The sequence below is a fragment of the Pseudorca crassidens genome, chromosome 2 (genome assembly GCF_039906515.1).
Source record: "Pseudorca crassidens isolate mPseCra1 chromosome 2, mPseCra1.hap1, whole genome shotgun sequence".
Lineage (NCBI taxonomy): Eukaryota > Metazoa > Chordata > Mammalia > Artiodactyla > Delphinidae > Pseudorca > Pseudorca crassidens.
Genome location: NC_090297.1, coordinates 161,564,913 through 161,584,987, shown reverse-complemented (window position 1 = coordinate 161,584,987; position 20,075 = coordinate 161,564,913). Strand labels below are relative to the sequence as shown.

Sequence of the window (20,075 nt, the reverse complement as noted above, 5' to 3'; positions counted from 1 at the left end):
TCCATTCTTCTGCCTCAGTTATTCTGCTATTGATTCCTTCTAGTATATTTTTCATTTCAGTTATTGTATTGCTCATCTCTGTTTGTTCTTTAATTTTTCTAGGTGTTTTTTCTTTAATTCTTCTAGGTCTGTGTTAAACATTTCTTGCATCTCCTCAGTCTTTGCCTCCATTCTTTTTCTGAGGTCCTGGATCATCTTCACTCTCATTATTCTGGAAGGTTGCCTATCTCCACTTCATTTAGCTGTTTTTCTGGGGTTTATCTTGTTCCTTCAACTGGTACATAGTCCTCTGCCTTTTCATTTTGTGTATCTTTCTGTGAATGTGGTTTTCCTTCCACAGGCTGCAGAATTGTAGTTCTTCTTGCTTCTGCTGTCTGCCCTCTGGTGGATGAGGCTATCTCGGGAATGAAGTTCTGAACTGGGCACATACTTCCCTTTAATCTCTGCAACAGCTCTGCAAGGAAAATAAGTAACATTAGCCTTTCTTTTTAGATGAGAAAACAAGCTGAGAAACTGAAGTAATTCCATTAAAATCATGTTGCTAGAAAGTAGTGAAATGGATTAAAACCTTAGTTTGTTTGGTTCCAAATAACCATGTTCTTTCCACTACGCAGTGCTTCCTCCAGTAATGGCAGGCTTTGAAGCCATGTTTACCAGTCCATCCTGTGGAACACTAATGAGGGAAAATGTTTCACAATCATAAATGGATTCATGCCATGGTCAAGTAAATTTGAGAAATGCCAAGCATATTAAAGACAGTGAAGTATTACGTAAAAGAAATGTTTAATTTCATTTAGTCCCCTTTCCCCCAAACTCATCTGATTACCAAACACAGATTTTTTTCATTTTAACAGTTATTAACATCTCTGGAAAGTAAAACAGTTCGGCATATGCTCAAATGACTGAAAAGAGGAAAAAGGAATTATCGAGAGCTTTAAAGTGGAAATTTGGTTTACAAAGCAATTGAAATAAAAAACTAGCAATTATGAGGGAAGCATTAAAAAAGTATAAGATACAGTCTGCTCTCATTGTAGCTGGGAGATGGGGTTGCTGGGTGGGTGGAGGGAGTCTGAGGCAAAAGGGGAAACAGACATAAAATAATATGCACAGCATATATTCTGTGTGAGTTCTTAGTGATTAATATGGGCTGAATTTGAGAAGATTTGTGAGAGAAAAGAGACTTGAGCTGCACCATTTTCAGTGGAAGACACTGAAAGGGAGAAACATGTTTGGGGGAAAGTGAAGAAAAAATTCTCAGAAACTACATAAGGTAATAAAATAGGACAGGTAGTGTTGGTCCAGATTATAGACAATCATACAGAAACCATACCAGCATTCTGTCATCATTATGCAAAGAAAGATTAAAATCTGAAAGATCATTATAGAAAGTCAATTAATCTGGATAATAAGTATGATGAGACAGATTTTTGAATTTTACAACTGGCAGGGCTCTTAGAGCAAAGTTAACAAATGTTTGTCTAACGAATCCATTGAACCTCTAATCCAGCCATTCTTGCTCTCTAAATCTGATAACTGAAGCCCAGAGAGGTCACTTGATTTTCCTAATGTTACACAGCTCATTAGCAGCACACCTGAGTTGAGAACTCAGGTCTTCAGACTACCAAGAAGTACAGCACCCATGAACTGGGCATAAAATGATGCCAAGGAAAGGAAGTGTAGAATGGGGAGCAAAGCAAGCACATGAATTAGCACATCTGACTGCAGAGTAGCTTCTGTTTGAAGAAGTCTAAAATAATTAAGACATATAACCAAAAACCTTTTTTAAAAAAATTTATAAATTTATTTATTTATTTTTGGCTGTGTTGGGTCTTTGTTGCTGCTTGTGGGCTTCCTCTAGTTGTGGCAAGCAGGAGCTACTCTTTTTTTTTTTTTTTTTTTTGCGGTACAAGGGCCTCTCACTGTTGTGGCCTCTCCCGTTGCGGAGCACAGGCTCCGGACGCTCAGGTTCAGCGGCCATGGCTCACGGGCCCAGACGCTCCGCGGCATGTGGGATCTTCCCGGACCGGGGCACGGACCCATGTCCCCTGCATCGGCAGGCGGACTCTCAACCACTGCGCCACCAGGGAAGCCCAGGAGCTACTCTTAGTTGCACTGCACGAGCTTCTCATTGTGGTGGCTTCTCTTGTTGCAGAGCACAGGCTCTAGGCGTGCCGGCTTCAGTAGTTGTGGCACGTGGGCTCAGTAGTTGTTGCTGGCGGGCTCTAGAGAGCGGGCTCAGCAGTTGTGGTGAACGGACTTAGTTGCTCCATGGCACGTGGGATCTTCCCGTGTCTCCTGCACTGGCAGGTGGATTCTTAACCACTGCACCACCAAGGAAGTCCCCCAAAACCTCTTTTAACTCCTTCTCCACCACAACTTAGCCCAGTACCTTTTGCAAACAAATGTCACGTTCAGAGGTTGCTGTCAATAAAGGAACAAAAATTATGGAGAAAAGGATATTACAATTCTAAAAGACAGCCTTTGACAAAAAACATACGGGAAAGGGTAACAGAAAAGAATAAACTTTCCTGATTAAAAAAACGTGGCCTGCTAGAATCCTACCTCTACCTCCCATTATAATTCTTTTATTTGGAATTTACTATTGTGGATATATTCCACACGTTTGAAGAGTGTGTGGTGCTGGGACTTACTTCAAAGATACTAACAACAAATGAAAGAAATTCCACAATGAAACCCCAGGGTGACCAAACATGCAACACTGACTTGGGGTAAAATTTTGACTTAGAAGATTAGACTAGACCTCGTGAACATCTCTGGCCACGAAAGCACGCTCGGATGTTTAAAAATACAGAGAGGGAAAGAAGCGTTTCCCCAAAAGTCAGGCGCCCACTTTTGGCACGGAAAGCCGGAGCAGGGAGAAAGAAAAACACCTAAGGCAAAGATTATCATTCGGCCGCCGGCAAGCGGATCCAGAAGATAACGCGGCGACTCTCCCGTCACAGTAGACACCCGGCGGGATCGCTACGCGGGCGCTACTTCGGGTACAGACTACCACTCCCGACTCCGCTCTAGGCCCAAGGGCTGGGCAACCAGAGCGGTTTAACGCGCAAGGCATTGTGGGGTTCGTAGTCGTTCTTCCCTTCAGCTCTTTGGAGGTGGGGAGATCCTATTTTACAAAAAAGCCCTGCCCTTCCCCACCCTGCTTCCCTTTCCTCCCTTTCCCTCCCCCACCTTTTTTCGCAGAGAGTTTGAAATTCCCGCAGAGCCGGCGCCCAAGACCGGAACACTCGCGAGAACTCAGGTCCCAGCGCCGTGATCTCCTTTCCGTCTCCCACTTCTCTCCGCCCTTCCCCGCTGCTCCCCTCCCCACCTGGTTGTTTGGGACTGTGTGTCGGCCGGGTGGTAATGCGCAAAGACGGGTCATCGCTGCGCGAGCGGAAGAGACAGAGTCGCGTGGGGAAGGGACCCGGGGCCGCGGCGCAGGCAACGACTGCGTTTTAGTCGCTGAGCGGTCGGCCGGCCTGTTGCCGGCGAAGGCGCTCGCGGGGGTTGTGCGGAGGTGTGCGCGCCCTGCCGGTGGCGGCTGTGTCTCTTGGGAGATGCTGTGACGGACCCGCGCGGGAGGAGCTCGCGCCCAGCCTCGCGCCCTCCTGGACTCGGCGGCCGCGGCCGCTCGGTCACCCGCCCTTCTCAGGTAGTGGGAAGGGAAGGAGGAGGTTGGGCCGGGACGGTGGAGGGCTGGTCGGCGCGGCCTGGGCCCGGAGCGGCGGTCCGGCTTCTCTCGCCGCGCCTGGCCCGCCGGGCCCTCCGCGCGCCGGGCCTAGGCCGGACTTGTGGCCGCTCAGCGAGCAGCGGCGGCCCGACTCGCGGAGCGGCCCGACTCGCGGAGCTGGCCCGAGGGGGCGAATGCGGGCGTTGGCGGTTGCGGCAAGCTCCAGGGCTCCGGGAGTTTGTTATATAACCTCGGCGGAGCGGCGGCACATGGCGGCGTAGAGGCGCCTCAGGGTCCAACCCCCGCGCCTAACGCGCCGGCAGCCGGGTGCTCACGCCCTCCCGGCGGCCTGGACCGCGGCGCCTCTAACCTACTGTTCTTTGGTGCGGTTGAGACTTTGGCGGGCCTCCCTCCGGGGGAACCTGCTCGTACTTTGAGTCTGTCTTAACATTGGTGTGTGGTCCCCATGCTCCTGGGCCTGGCTGGGATGAGTCCCGGGCGGAGAAGTTTGCCTCGTGATTTGAAAAGTGCAGTGAATTGGTTCGATAAAGGAGATTTAAAATAACTATACATCTTGGAGTGGGTATTAATTTGCCTTGCTTGTGCCACCTGGAAACTTGAGGACAATTACTTTTGTTACTCGTGGACTGGGGGGCGTGGGGAGGTTAATTTGTTCTCAAAGCCAACGAGGTTCAAACTAGCCGTTATTATCTTTTTTCAAATGGGCAGTTTGAGAAGATACTTGATAAGAACCTGGGTCCTTGAGGATAAAATATAGGTCTCTTGGAAACTCTAAACTTGAGTGTATTCTTAAAATATCCTAAAGAGCCAGTAGATGTTAAGGACTTTTCTTTAGTGAGCTTTCATTGATTAAGTCTGTAAGGAGAGAAGAAATTAGGGTAGGTTTACTTATTTTGGAGGATTTGACTAGGGATGACAAGCCCAGCTCAAGTTAATGTTTGAGGCATGCTCTGAGTGTGTTAAGCGCTAGGGAAAGTCTACATTCTCCTCGTACTGTAATTTTTGATTCTAATTTTTCAATAACCTAGTGCCAGAATGTCACCGATTCGCAGTACAGCAATAATTACCAAAAAAAATTTTTTTTCTTTTTTAAAGATTGTTATACAGCAATTTTGGGATGGACACATCTCGATTTAAGAGGACACAAAACATTGTTTCTTTCCTAACCATAAAAATTTTCCGGAGATTTTTCGTTTTCTTCTTCAGAATGAAGTCTCATTTCCCTAGGTTAGGTCAGCGGTCTCTACAGTAAATCTTGTCTGCTGTCCACCCTCAACTGTTCCCGAATTTATGCTTCGGCTATTCCAGAATCATCCCCAATCCTGGGCCCATTTTCTTGAAGATGTACTTTAATGTTCCTTTGCTCCTGTCCTTCAGCCTGGAGTGCCATCGCTGCCTTTTTCAAGTTTTCAGCTTTCAAATCCTCCTTAGCTTAAATGCCATCTTTTCTATATACTCTTTCATTTCTCTTTATCCCAGTTCTTTCCTGGGATCTCACAGAATATACACCTTTATTGTAGCATTTATTTTCATGGTTGATTATGTGTCTCCTAGAATGTAAACTCCTTGAGATCAGGAAGTAGGTCATCTTTCTGCCCTTGCATTCCCTTCCCAACGCGATGTTTTAAAAGTAGTTCGTGATTGGTAACTGTTTGAATTAAGTTTGAAAGAACAACTGCTAAAAGGCTGGACGTTTTTGGGTCCACAGCTAGTTTACATTTATATCATAATTCTTAGTGTTTTTTTTTTAAAGTCAAAATGCATACAAAATGTTTTGTAGAAATATTCGCTCAGTATATGGTGCATTATAATTATTGAACAACTAGATCAAAGTTTTATTTTCTGTTGTGGAGTTTAGCAGCCTTCTAGGATGTGTGTATTTCACACAACTGATTTTTCCTATTGTGTCAATATCTTTCCTAGTACTTTTGCAAATTTTGCTTTGCTTCTTAATATTGAAGCAATGTATACTTAAAAACAAGTGGGATCCAGTATTAAGCTTTTTTTTTTTAAGAATCAATTTAATTAATTAATTTATTTTTGGTTGCATTGGGTCTTTGTTGCTGCGCGTGGGCTTTCTCTGGTTGTGGTGAGCGGGAGGCTACTCTTCGTTGTGGTGCGCGGGCTTCTTATTGTGGCTTCTTGTTGCGGAGCACGAGCTCTGGGCGTGTGGACTTCAGTAGTTGTGGCGCACAGGCTTAGCTGCCCCGCGGCATGTGGGATCTTCCCGGACCAGGGCTCGAACCCTTGTCCCCTGCCTTGGCAGGCGGATTCTTAACCACTGCACCACCAGGGAAGTCCCTGAGCTTTCTCTTTTTAATACACTTTATTTTTTAGAGCATTTTTAAGTTCACAGCAAAATTGAGTGGCAGGCACAGAGATTTCCGGTATATGCTTTCCCTGCTCCTATTCATGCATAACTTCTCCCATTATCAACATCCCCTACTAGACTGGAACATTTGTTGCAATTGATGAACCTGCACTGACACATCCTCACCCAAAGTCCATAGTTTACTATTCATTCTTGGTGTTGCACATTCTATGGATTTGGGTCAATGTCTAATGGCATGTATCCACCATTATGATATCATTCAGAGTAGTTTCACCACCCTAGAAATCCTCTGTGCTCCCCTCTCTATCCCTCCCTCTCTACTAATTCCTGGCAATCACTGATCTTTTTGTCTCCATAGTTTTACCTTTTTCAGAATTGTCTTATAGTTGGAATTATGCACTATGTAGCTTTTTCAGATTGGCTTCTTTCACTTTGCAATACGCATTTAAGTTTCTTCCACGTCTTTTCTTGGCTTGTAACTCTTTACAGCACTACATAATATTCCATTGTTTGGATGTACCACTGTTTATCAGTTCACCTGCTGAAGGACATCTTGGTTGATTCCAGGTTTTGACGATTATTAATAAAACTGTTAAAAATATGCATGTGCAGGTTTTTGTGTTTTATATAAGTTTTCAGCTCCTTTGGGTAAATACTAAGGAGCGTGATCACCAGATCATATGGTAAGAATATGTTTAGTTTTGTAAGAAACTGCCCAACTGTCTTCCAAAGTGGCAGTACCATTTTGCATTCCCAGCATCAATGAATGAGAGTTCCTGTTACTCCACATTCTCACCACCATTTGGTTGTTGTCAGCGTCCGGATTTTGGCCATTCTAGTAAGTGTGTAGTGGTAGGTCATTGTCTGAATTTGCATTTTCCTGATGACATAAGATGTGGAGCATCTTTTCATGTGCTCATTTGCCATCTGTATATCTTCTTTATTGAGGTGTCTGTTAGATCTTTGGCCATTTTTTAATTGGGTTGTTTGTTTTCTTGTTGGGTTTTAAGAATATTGAGTTTTTAAAAATTGATTATATTTATTGTTCAACATGTCTTTTCCTGTCCCTGCTAGTATCTTGCTATCCTAATTTATGACATGTTTAGGACCTGTTAGTTGCAAGGCATTGTGACCCTCTGGAATTCACAGGAATAAGGTATGATTTTTGTCTTTTAGGAATTCACAGTATTGTGGGGAAGACCGGCAAATACAAATAACGGATTTCAAAAATTATTTTTAGGATTGCTAACATAAATGTGGAAAGGAGTGAGCTCAGAGATGAGATTAAATAGGAAAAGGATTGATCTACCCAGACCACACTGGGAATCTAGTCCTTAAATGGGGCTTTGGCAGAAGGAGGTAGAGGAGGGAACAGTATAAATAAAAGAATGAATATGCGAGGCAATAGCAAACTGATGAAGGAAGGGGCGTGGGGAGACAAACATTGTAAAGATAGTCTGAGACTGCCAGATTGTGGAGGGCCTTGATTACCTGTGGCTGAAGATGTCAGTTTTTATATTCAGTAGGGGAGTCATTGAAGGTTTTTGTGAAGGGAGTGAAAATCCATCTGTACTTTATAAAGACAGTGGACAATATTTTCATTGAAATTAGGCACAATTTTCTTGCTCTGCCTATCTAGACCTTGGAAGGATTTGAAACTTTGTAAATTACTTTTTAGAGGTTGTCAATACTGGCATGTCAGGCTAGGACTGTACTTAATTTTGTACAGTACTGACCATAGCTGCTTAATGTATTTTTGTGAAGACGTATATATAGATATGTCTTTATATAAGATGTTCTTTCTAATATAATATTTAGAAGTTCTCATCATTGTGCTTAAAATGTTAAAATTCACACTGTAAATATGGGATTTGAAAGGTCTGGAAACCAGAAGCCAATTTTTGCCCTATAGATTCAAAGGCTAACTCCTAAATTTGGAAAACTTTTTCTTTCACTCACTGAACCTTTTTTTGAACTCCTGTGTGTCAGAATTGACCCCTTTATTGTTATGAAATGACCCTCTTTATCCCTGGTAATATTCTTTGCTCTGAATTCTACTTTTAAAATTAATTAATTAATTAATTAGACTGTGTCAGATCTTAACTGTGGCATGCAGGATCTTTGTTGCGGCATGCGGGATCCTTCATTGTGGTGCCTGGGCCCTCTAGTTGTGGTGCGTGGGCACCAGAGCGCGTGGGCTCAGTAGTTGCAGCACTTGGGCTCTCTAGTTGTGGTGAGTGGGCTCTAGAGCAGCAGTTGCAGCACACGGGCTTAGTTGCCCTGTGGCATGTGGGATCTTAGTTCTCCGAGCAGGGATCAAACCCACGTCCTCTGCATTGGAAGGCAGACTCTTAAACGCTGGACCACCAGGGAAGTCCCATGAATTCTACTTTGACATTAATAAGCTGCTTCTGTTTTTTTTATTGTTAGCATGATATATCTTCCATTATTTTACTTTTAACCTATCTAAGCTTTTTATTTAAACTTTGTCTTGCTTTTTTATCCAGTCTGACTGATCTTTGCTTTTTAATTAGAATATTAAAGTCATTTTGTTAATGTAATTAGTGATGTAATATGGTTAGGTTTCAATCTACCATCTTCCTATTTTTTTATTTGTCCCACTTGTTCTTTTTAAAATTTTTTATTTTATATTGGTGTATAGTTGATTAACAATGTTGTATTAGTTTCAGGTGTACAGGAAGGTGATTCAATTATACGTATACATGTATCTATTCTTTTTCAGATTCTTTTCCCATTTAGCCATTTGTTCTTTCTCTTTTTATAGCATTTTTGAATTAACTTTTTTTATGTTGATATTTTATTTTTCATTGGCTCATTATATCTGTGTGTGTGTGTGTTTAATGTTTATTTTAAGGTTTCTAGTGTCCATCTTTAAATTACTATAGTCTGTTTTCAAACAACATAGCATTTCGTGTATAGTGTTAAGAACCTTGTAACAATATGCTTCTATTTCTCCTCTCTAGGCCTTTGTGCCATTGTGTCATTTGTTTTCCTTGTAAATATGTTATAAACTCCTCAATATATTGCTGTCACTTTTGCTTCGAATAAACAATTGTCTTTTAAAGAGATTAAAAATAAGAAAAAAAAGTGTTTTGACCTTTTTTGGAAGTCTGTATTCTTTTACGTAATCCAGATATCCATCTGGTATCATTTTGCTTCTGCCTGAAGGAATTCTTAAACATTCCTTGTAGTGCAGATCTACTGGTGACCGTCTTTTCAGTTCTTCTGTGTCTGAAGTGGCTTTCTTTTGCCTTCATTTTTTAAAATTTATTTTTTAAAATATTTATTAATTTATTTATTTTTTGGCTGCGTTGGGTCTTTGTTGCTGCACACGGGCTTTCTCTAGTTGCGGCAAGTGGGGGCTACTCTTCATTGCGGTGCACGGGCTTCTCGTTGTTGTGCCTTCTCTTGTTGCAGAGCATGGGCTCTAGGCACATGGGCTTCAGTAGTTGTGGCACACAGGCTCAGTGGTTGTGGCTCGCAGGCTCAGTAGTTGTGGCACATGGGCTTAGTTGCTCCATGGCATGTGGGTTCTTCCCGGACCAGGGCTCGAACCTGTGTCCCCTGCATTGGCAGATGGATTCTTAACAACTACACCACCAGGGAAGCCCTGCCTTCATTTAAAAAAGATATTTTCACTGGATATAGAATTATAGGTTGACAGCTTGCTTTTTTTCAGAACTTAAAATACATTGTTCCACTTTTTTTTTTTTTTTGCGGTACGCGGGCCTCTCACTGTTGTGGCCTCTCCCGTTGCGGAGCACAGGCTCCGGACGCGCAGGCCCAGCGGCCATGGCTCACGGGCCTAGCCGCTCCGCGGCACGTGGGATCCTCCCGAACCGGGGCACGAACCCATGTCCTCTGCATCAGCAGGCGGACTCCCAACCACTGCGCCACCAGGGAAGCCCATTGTTCCACTTTTCTGGCTTGCATTGTTTTCAGTGAGATGTCTCGTAATTCTTTGTTGCTCTGCAGTGTGCTACCTTAATATTTTCTCTTTGTCCCTTGATTAGGATGTATTAATATTTTGGTAGCGTTTCTTCATGTTTCTCATGCTTGAAGTTTACTGACCTTTTTGATTTATGAGTTTGTAGTTTTCATCAAATTTAGGAATAATTTGGCCATTAGTTTTCCAGATGTTTCTGTCCTCTCCTTTTGGAGATTCCTATTACACATATTAGGTCACTTGAGGTTGCCTCATAGCTCAGTGATGCTCTCTTCTTTTGCTCCTCACCCCAGCCTTTTTTCTTTCTGTGCTTCATTTTATTTAGATAGCTCCTACTGTGGGTGTTTAAGTTAACTAATATTTTCTGTGTCTAAACTGTTAATCCCATCCAATGTATTTCTCATCTCTGGACATTTAATTTAGACGTTTTTATATCTTCCAAGTCTTTCCTTAACATGTTCATGATTTCCTCTATCTTGTTGGACTTAGGGACTATAGCTAGAATAACTGATTTACTGTTCTCATCTAATAATTCTAACTTCTGTGTGATTTCTAGGTCCGTTTCTATTTGTTGTTGTTTTTTCCCCTTATTATGGGTCACATTTTCCTGCTTTTTGCATGCCTGACAGTTTTTGATTGGATGCCAGACATGATGAATTTTACTTTCTTGAGTACTGAATATTTTTGCAATCATTTATATATTCTTGAGCTTTGTTTTGGGATGCAGCTAAATCTCTTGGAAACAGTTTGATTCTTTTGAGGCTTGCTTTTTGAGCTTTAGACCAGAGCAGCCTTTAGACAAGGGCTAATTTTTCTCCCCACTCCTGAAGCAGTCAGTACCTTTCTGAGTACTCTACTCATTGCGCATGTATTAGGCTTTTTTTTCACTCTGGAGCTATACCTGGGCGTGCATACACTTTGGGGATTGTTTCTCCTCTACTTTTCCAATGATTTATTTCTTGGCTTCTGGTAGTTTCCTTACATGCTTATATTAACCATGTGAAGATTCAGGAGAACCCACTGCAAATCTCCGGAGCTCTTTGTATGACCCTTTGTACTGCAGTACTCTGTCCTTTGAATTCTAGCTACCTTTGGAATTCTCAACTCTGTCTTCTCAACTCAAGGCGACCCTTGGGCTCTATGTGGGTTCCCCCTCTCTGCTCTGTGTTCTGGATACACGCTATACACGGTAACCTGGGACAGTCCTAGAAGTCATCTTGTTTGTTTTTCTTTTCTTAGGGACCACTGTCCTGTGCTACCTATTGTCTGGTGTCTGAACAACTTGTTTTCACATATTTCGTTTCTTTTTTTTAGGTGGGAGAATATATTGGGAATGGAAATTACAATTCTCTTTTTAAATATTGCGATTGTTTGAGCCACTACTTCCACGTCGTAATCTTTGTTTTACATTAAAAAGAGCATAACAGAAAACACATCCAGCCTGAGAAATGGAACATTTATTATATTTCTTTTTCAAAAAATTGATTATTGTGCACCTTTCAGATGAATTTTAGAATCACTTTGTGGAAGTCATCTCATAATTCTGTTGGTTGATTGATTTGCATTGATCATGGAACTTTTTTGCCTAATGTCCATGAACACTCCAGTGACTATACTTTGGGAAAAGCTACCCAAAGTGTACAGAATTTTGGAGGTTTTAGCTTCAGAGAAATGATTTGGGTTTTAAGTTTAATAGGAAAAATGTGTTAACTTCAGTTTACCATTACACTGTTTTTTTTAAATCAAGACTAGAGAAGGCCATCAGAGGTGAAACCAACATAATAACAATGTGATTGTGGCCTTTCCTACCTAAATTTGTGTAAAATTTTCTTTGGTACTAAAATACTTAGGAGGAGAGGGATACAATCACTTTATGAAAACATAATGCTTTCAGCATCTAAAGCTTGAGCCTAGGACCATCATGTATATATAAGATGTTAATATAATTATAAGAGGCTAAAGGTCATTACTTCTCACTGACTATATGTTATAGTAGTAATAGTCTAATTACTTTATATTTGATTATACTTTTAGATCTGTTTTGGATTTTAAAAAAACTTACACTTTAACTAGGAAGTCTCAAACACAACTTTTTTTGAGTTTTTTGAGTTAATGGTGACATACATGTTTTTTGACGTAGTTGATCAGATTTTTGTCCAGAAAATAGCATTCATAGCCTGGACAGAAAATTATAACTCATGTTTTTGAGTAACCTTTTCAAATCTATTTTTTCTTTTCACATAAATTGGTAGTGAGAATAAGTACTTGCCAATTGTAGAATGACCAGAAAGAACAGGAGACTGGAGATCAAAAGACCATTAGTCTAGGGCTTCCCTGGTGGCGCAGTGGTTGAGAGTCCGCCTGCCGATGCAGGGGACACGGGTTCGTGCCCCATCCCACGGCTGGGCCCGTGGGCCATGGCCGCTGAGCCTGTGCATCCAGAGCCTGTGCTCCGCAACGGGAGAGGCCACAACAGTGAGAGGCCTGCGTACCGCAAAAAAAAAAAAAGACCATTAGTCTAGTTTTGATAAAGCCTGAGTCACTAGGAAGAGAAATAATGGACTAGAAGGCAGAGGTTTTTTTTTTTGTTTGTTTGTTTGTTTTGTAAAATGGGCAGTTTTTGGTGACCACTTGTATTGCAGGGTAAGGGGAGGAAAAGGAAACCATTTATTCATGTAGTCAACCAATATTCTTTGCCCCCTCCAGCGTGGAAACTACTTGGATTAAAATAAGTAAGATCTAATCTGTCCCCTTAGAACTTTCTAGTTGGGTATACAAAGAGGAAATTATAGAGTGCGATAAGTACCATCCATGATAGGGGAAGTACCAGGTTTATCAGGAGCAAATGAAATTGTAACTTAACCCGGGCAAGGAAAATTTTTTTTGAAGAATCATTGTTTTAACCAAGTCCTCAAAGTTTCTGGGTAGGTGATGGAATCATTAACTGAGAGAAGAAACAGAAGAAAAGGAACAAATCTGTAGAGAGGAGGGAGAAAGATTGTTTCATTTTGGAAATGTTGAATTTGAGGTGCAGTGGAAGCATCCACATAGAGAATGGTTAGTAGTGTCTGTTACTTTGGAAAAAATATGGTGTTGCTGTCGTACAGTATTTGAAGCCATGGAGTAGCAGGGATCTCTTTCTCCTGGTGATCTGGTGTGATACGATAATGAGGTAAAGTTTTTTACCTGTAGGAAATAAAAATTCTAGAATTACCAAGTCAAAAGATTTGTCCGCATAAAATTAGGGCCTGGCAAATTATCTTCCAAAAAGGCTTTGGGGGTTTATGTTTCTGCAAGAGTGTATAAGCACATGTGTGTTTTCTCTATACCTTTAACAGTGATTGGCAAAAATGGTATCATGATTTAACATGGCATTTTCTTGATTGTTAGTGAATATTAGGTTGATTTGCACCTTCTTCCCATCTTAGATTATATAAATATCTCCTGTATTTTCAAAGTTTTTTGTTTTAGATTTTTTTGTTTTTAAAAAGTTCTTTACTTAATTCATTTTATAAAAATGAAAAACATTTTTAAAAAATCCAAGCCATACCAAAAAAGTATAAAGAAAGGAACAAATCACCCCAAATTTGGGTCACACAAAAGTAAATAGTACTAATGTTTTGTATTTCAGACATCTCTGTAGTCAGATATATAGGTATAAGATTTCACACAGAGACTAGTTTTATGAAATGCAATAGACTATAAATGTTATTTTTTAGAAAATTAATTTTATAAGAAAAAACTAAAATTAAAGGACAGGAATTATTAAGCTTATGATAATTCTTTTAACACATCAGTCATTTCTTTATAAGAGTGGTGTTTGGGTTTTTTTGTTTTTTGTTTTTTTTAAAGAAAGATCTGTTAAGAGTGGCTGTTAACTATTGTTTTGACATAGGTTTCAGTTTGATAGTATTGATTTTATTTTCTGAGAATGGCTTGGGCTGAGTGTTACAATTGTGTGTAGTCCCTGCTGGGGAACCATGTACCTAGTAAAATGACTTGTAGTTGGTATTACTCTCCTGCCAGGGAGACTCCTTTGGATGTTAATGCCTTTCTCCCAATAAAGCAGCACAGTGCCCTGGAAGATGGCCCACTGATGAGGTTCAATGGTATGTAGTATGTAATGAGAGGCTTCTAGACCTGGAATTTTCCTAGGGTTATCTATTCACCCTTCTAGTTTACTTCTTTCCAAACTGAAGGATATTAGAATTCTATGGATTTTTTGAACTCACCTTCTTTCTTCTGTATTGTTTCATGATGTACACACACACACATATACTTTTATTCATTTTCTAGATATTAGGGGAGGAGTGTGTAGTGTGTGTGTGGGTAATGTGTGTATAACTTTGCTCTACCAATGTGTAACTTCTTTGCTGGAACAAATTGTACTGGTAACATTAATTGAATAGTCCATACTTCTGCTCCGATTTGAAATACCCAAATATGCTTATATCATCTACTAAATTTTTGTGGTTCTGTGTCTAAATTATCTGTTTCATTGATCGATTTGTCCATTACTAGCATATTATTATTACAGTTTTAATTATTATAATGTATTGAATAATAATATGTTTTTATAATCTGATAAAGCAAATTTCTCTTTATTTTGTTTGGTTATTTTTAGTATTTTCCTATTAAGGAAACTTTCTACTAATATATACGTTCTTGTGTATGCCTCTTCCTATATATATTTTCAACTTGGATATGTAACAAAGTCTAAAATAAGTCAAATGTCTCTTCATTCTCAAGACAACAAGAGGATTACAGATGCTTTATTTAAATCCAGTACTTGACCATTATTATTGTTGCTGTTATATTGTCCATATTTTAGATTTTTCCATTTATTTACCAGTACTTTGACACACCATTCTTTTGTGTCTCAGAAGTTGTGTCTGATCATTATTCTACCTGAAGCCTTCTTTTAGAATTCCCTTTAAGGGAGGATCTGTTTGTGCTAAACTCAGTTTTTGTCCAAAAATGTGTTTTCATATTTGTTTTTGAGGATAATTTCAGTGATATATAAACTGCATGTTGACAACTATTTTTGCTTAGAATTTTGAAGATATTCCAGACTTCTGACTTCCACTGTTGTTGAAAAGTCATTTCTTTTTATTTGACCTAGGATTCACTGGTCTTCCTGATTTCAGAGAATTAGTTTGTCTCTACAAATCTGGGAAATATCTTTTAGAATATTGCCTCCTCCTTGCCATTCATGTTATATTTTGGGGGGATTCTGAATAAACGTATGTTAGATTTTCTCCCTGTATTGCCTGTAACTTTTAACTACTCATCTCTTTGTCTCTCTGTGCTACATTTTCTCTCTCCACTGCTTTTCTTATCTTTTGAGTTTGTTTTTATTGACTTAAGTAGGTACAAAAGAATATTTGTAAGTTATGGAGAACCGTGATGCAAAGAATACCTATGTTCTCGCTACCAAGTTTTAGAAAAAGAAAATTACCATTACCTGGAGTCCCTTGTGTATTCTCCATTCCATTCCCCTTTCTCTCCTCTCATGGGTAGCTACTATTGTGGACTTTGTATTTATGGTTTCCTTTGTGTTATTCATACTATTGCTACATGTGTTTGTATTCTTAGGAAATATTTTTTTTAGTTTTGTAGTCTTTTAAACTTTATATAAATGTAATTCTGCATGTATTTTCTCTACTTTTGTTTAATAATATACTCTGATGTTTGTTCATATTGTTGCACTGTAGCTGCTACATTCTCATTGCTCCATTGAGGTTTTTTCCCCATTGAGTTCTAAATTTTACTTCATTTTTCATTCCAGAAGTTCTTTTTTCCCCCGCAAATCTACTTGACCAATTTTCATTATAATATATATATATATATATATTTTTTTTGGTACGCGGGCCTCTCCCATCGCGGAGCACAGGCTCCGGACGCGCAGGCTCAGCGGCCATGGCTCACGGGCCCAGCTGCTCTGCGTCATGTGGGATCTTCCCGGACTGGGGCACGAACCTGGGTCCCCTGCATCAGCAGGCGGACTCTCAACCACTGCGCCACCAGGGAAGCCCCTTCATTATAATTTTTAAAGTTTATTCCTCATTAGCAAACTAAATCTTTGATTTCTTTAAACCTATTAAACATACTTATTTTCTGTTCTCTGATCTTTTCAGTATCTGAATGAAGTCTTTGATAGCCTGATTCTGCTGGCTATTGATCCTGATATCCTTGTTAAAGTTTTGTAATTTTGATTGTAAGCTCATTTTCTTTGGAACTTCATCTTTGAGAACTCTTTGAGATTCCAAAGAGTTCAGTTCAAATATTTGGTGGTTTCTGTGGGTTGCTTGGAGCATTACCAACCTGAAACTACTTTATAATATTCTTCACCTGAGTATTTTCTGGTACCATAGCTTGAATTCTGGCCACTAATTTGTATGAAGGGAAATTTTCTTTTTCTGTGTAGAAACTTTCAGCCATGGTCAAAATGAGCAGCTTTATTGCTCGCAGTCCTGCACAGAGGGTGTTTGTCTCATTCACCTTTATGCTTGATGATATAGCCCTATGGAGTTTAATGGGGGTGGGGGGGTTAGCCCTAAGCTTTTTCTTCAGCCTCTGTGGACCTCAGGATGCTCAAAACAAGATCAGGGTCACCAGAACCGGATTTAGTAGCTAACCCTCAAGACCCAAGCCAGCTTATATATTTTCCAAAATTCCTACTGTTTCCACTTTTGGCTTTGCCAACTCCGTAATCTTTCAAAAAGATACTTTTATGTTTCAGCCATCATTTTTCATTGTTTACAATGGAAGAGTCATTTAGGAAATCTACTGTTGTATACATTGTAAATGAAAGATAATTTTAGATTTTTTTCTGTGCAGTTAAAGACATGTGCCGAACTCAATTCCTGAGGTTACTGTGGGTTTGGACATTTTTCATGCACTTTCTCCTCTTTTACTGTAGTGGTAACTTTCCTAAAATAATAGCAATTTTTCCTGTTTTGTGTGTGAAATGTTCTTTGAGAGTAAATGAAGCAATAAGATTAATTGCGTTGAACCCAGTCTTCGAACAATCTAGGCACTCATATATGTCCTTAGGACATCTGGCTTAATGAATCTTTACCCTCCTAAGGCTGTTTGGGAAATACTTTCTTAGGAGAGAATGTCTCAGACCCAAAGCACATAATGTGTAGTTCATAATCAGATTTTAGTTTCAGTTTGTTTACTTTTGTATGGTAGCTTTTTCTTTTTCTTTTCTTTTTTCCCTTTCCCCTTGGTTAGAGATAATCAGGTGTCTTATAGTACAAATATATCATAATAATCGTACTTTAAAAAATGTTTGCAGTGGAAGTATGCGAGACCTAACAGCCCAAGTGACTGTAACAGCACAATTCCCAGAAGTGACTATCCAAGCCCTTGGAGAAGATGAAATAACATTAGAATCTGTGCTTCGTGGAAAGTTTGCTGCAGGTAAAATAATGTTGCTGAAAATTTAGCAACATTATTGCTAAATTTAATAAGATTAATAATAAACATATATTAAGATAAATAATATTAAGCATATATTGCAGTTCCTTTAAAGTGGAAGAAAAAAAAGCAGAACTGCTTAGAGTGGTCTTATATAACTATATTACATCTACAACTACATATGTATTAATTTCTACCTACTTGAGCACATTGTCATTGAATCTCCTGGGGTATTATAGTTCATTTTTCCTTTTTGCAATACCATATATTTTATATCTCTTAATATTGAGTATCTGCATTTGGAAAGTAGAAATGATACATGGCTGGTTTTCCTTTATAATTAGTAAGTTTTATCGGTGATGAGTTTAGATTAGAACGTGAACAGTCTTACGAGTAGAAAAACCTGATTGTAGTGCCCTAGGTGATACAATATATTCTGAAAGTCTTATTTCTTAATTCTATTAATCTGAACAAGATCTTAATAATAATGATGTTTTACATAATATAATACAGCAGAGAATTAGACCAGAGAAGCCATTAAATTATGGATTTCAGTCTAGTGAAATATGTTGCAGAAGACTTTTCTGAAAATGAATTTTATAGCCATCCTGCCTAGCAGGAAGACAACAAAACATATAGATCAGTAATTTAGCTATTTATAGTGCTATTCTCTTGAATATTGAAGGTAATAACAGTACTACTCTTACATACTAGGTACTGTAACAACTTTTCATTGAGGTAACTACTAGGTTTTTCTAATTAGGCACTATTCTATGTAACTGAGAATCAAATAGGTTAATTAACTTGGTCCCAGTTACATAGAAAGCAAGTGGCAAAAATGAGCTTTGAACCCATGCATTCTTGGTCCCCACTGTGCCATGCTATTTTTTTTAAAACTCTTTAGTCTCTCTCAGCTATAATCTAGTATATACAGCTATTTATTTGGATGCATGGTAGACATCACAAATTTAGTAGTAAAAATTAACATCATTCATCTAGCTGTTCAAGGGAAAATTCAGGGTCTAGTTCTTGATTTTTCTGTATTACTCACCTGCCTATATATTATTCATCAGCACGTAAATCCTTTTAGTTCTGCCTCTGAGATGAATCTCCAGTCAATCCCCTTTTCTCTATTCATGGCCACCATAAGCATAAGGTACCATCTCCCTACTTCTGCTCTGGTCCCACCTTATTGTCCATTCTCTGCTTAGCATCTGGACTAACATTTAAAAATGTAAATCAGATTGTCACTGTCCTGCTTAAAACCCTCCAGTTACTTTAGATTGCATGAAGAATAAAATCCAGACATGACTAGTCAGAGGCCAAGAAGGGCTTCTGATATTTCCTATTATTATACTGGTTATGTCTCGTCTTCTCAGATTTTGAACTCTTCAGTGACAGAATCATGAGTTATACTTTTATAACTCCCATAGCACCTAGTTTAACTCTTAAGGTATAATGTAGTAAAAATATGAGTTTGGGAGTTAAACAGACTTGCGATCCACTTCTGGCTCTGGTATTTGTAGCCATGTGGGTTTTGGGCAAGTCATTCATTCATACAGTTATATGAAAGTTTAGTTGCCTTATTTCTGTATTGAGGTGTAACAAGGAGTAAGTGAGATAATGTATTTAAGCATATAACATGGTACCTTTACTGAATGGTTACTTTATTATTATTGCATTAGTAGTTGTTCAATTTATTTTACTAATTAGAGGACCACTCTTCTGTAAATGCTTAGATTTCAGTTTGGAGATAATGGCTGTATATTATATATGTAAAAGAGCTAACTGCTATTTAGTTTTGTTGTATATATACAATATTAAAATAAACAACATTTTTGTTTTTTTTCTTCTAGGGAAAAATGGACTTGCTTGCTTGGCTTGTGGTCCGCAACTTGAGGTAGTAAACTCTCTAACAGGAGAGCGGTTGTCGGCATATAGATTCAGTGGAGTGAATGAACAGCCTCCTATAGTCCTAGCTGTGAAAGAATTCTCTTGGCAGAAGAGAACTGGATTGTTAATTGGATTGGAAGAAGCAGAAGGGAGTGTTCTCTGTCTTTATGACCTTGGTTTATCAAGAGTGGTTAAAGCAGTTGTTCTTCCTGGAAGGGTAGGTACTGCTTAAGATATGTGGACATTCTGCTTTCAAAACCGAACCCCTGCTGGTTACATGGGTGTGTTCACTTTGTGAAAATTCATTGAGCTATATACATTTGTAATTAGATTACTTTTATGGAAGTTTGTTGTTTTTCATTAAAAAGTTTAAAATAAAGAGGTTAAAAATATATTATCAAAACAACATAACATTTAAAATAAAACTTTCTTTGGACAAAGAAGATGTGGGGTGTGTGTGTGTATATATATATATATATATATACACACACACACACATATACACACAATGGAATATTACTCAGCCATCAAAAAGAATGAAATAATGCCATTTGCAGCAACACGGATGGACCTAGAGATTATCATATGAAGCAAAGTAAGTCAGAAATATTAGAAAGTCTAATGTTTAGACTCTAAAATATTTCAGTGTATCATATTTTAGACTCCACATATGATATCACTTATATGTGGAGTCTAAAATATGATACAAATCAACATATCTATGAAACAAAAACAGACTCAGAGATAGAACAGACTGTGGTTGC

The 20,075-nt window shown here is 39.1% G+C and overlaps 1 protein-coding gene across 3 annotated transcripts in view; it reads left to right on the top strand.

Moving 5' to 3' along the window:
* The first annotated feature begins 3,301 nt into the window (after positions 1–3,301).
* The window catches only part of AHCTF1 (AT-hook containing transcription factor 1), a 79,450-nt gene continuing 62,676 nt past the window's right edge, over positions 3,302–20,075 (top strand). For all 3 annotated transcript variants that reach the window (XM_067729555.1, XM_067729554.1, XM_067729553.1), the window contains exons 1-3: positions 3,302–3,655; positions 17,297–17,421; positions 19,275–19,528. In XM_067729555.1, coding sequence (XP_067585656.1) covers positions 17,304–17,421; positions 19,275–19,528 — 372 coding nt within the window. In that variant the 5' untranslated portion in view covers positions 3,302–3,655; positions 17,297–17,303. The remainder of the gene's footprint in view (positions 3,656–17,296; positions 17,422–19,274; positions 19,529–20,075) is intronic.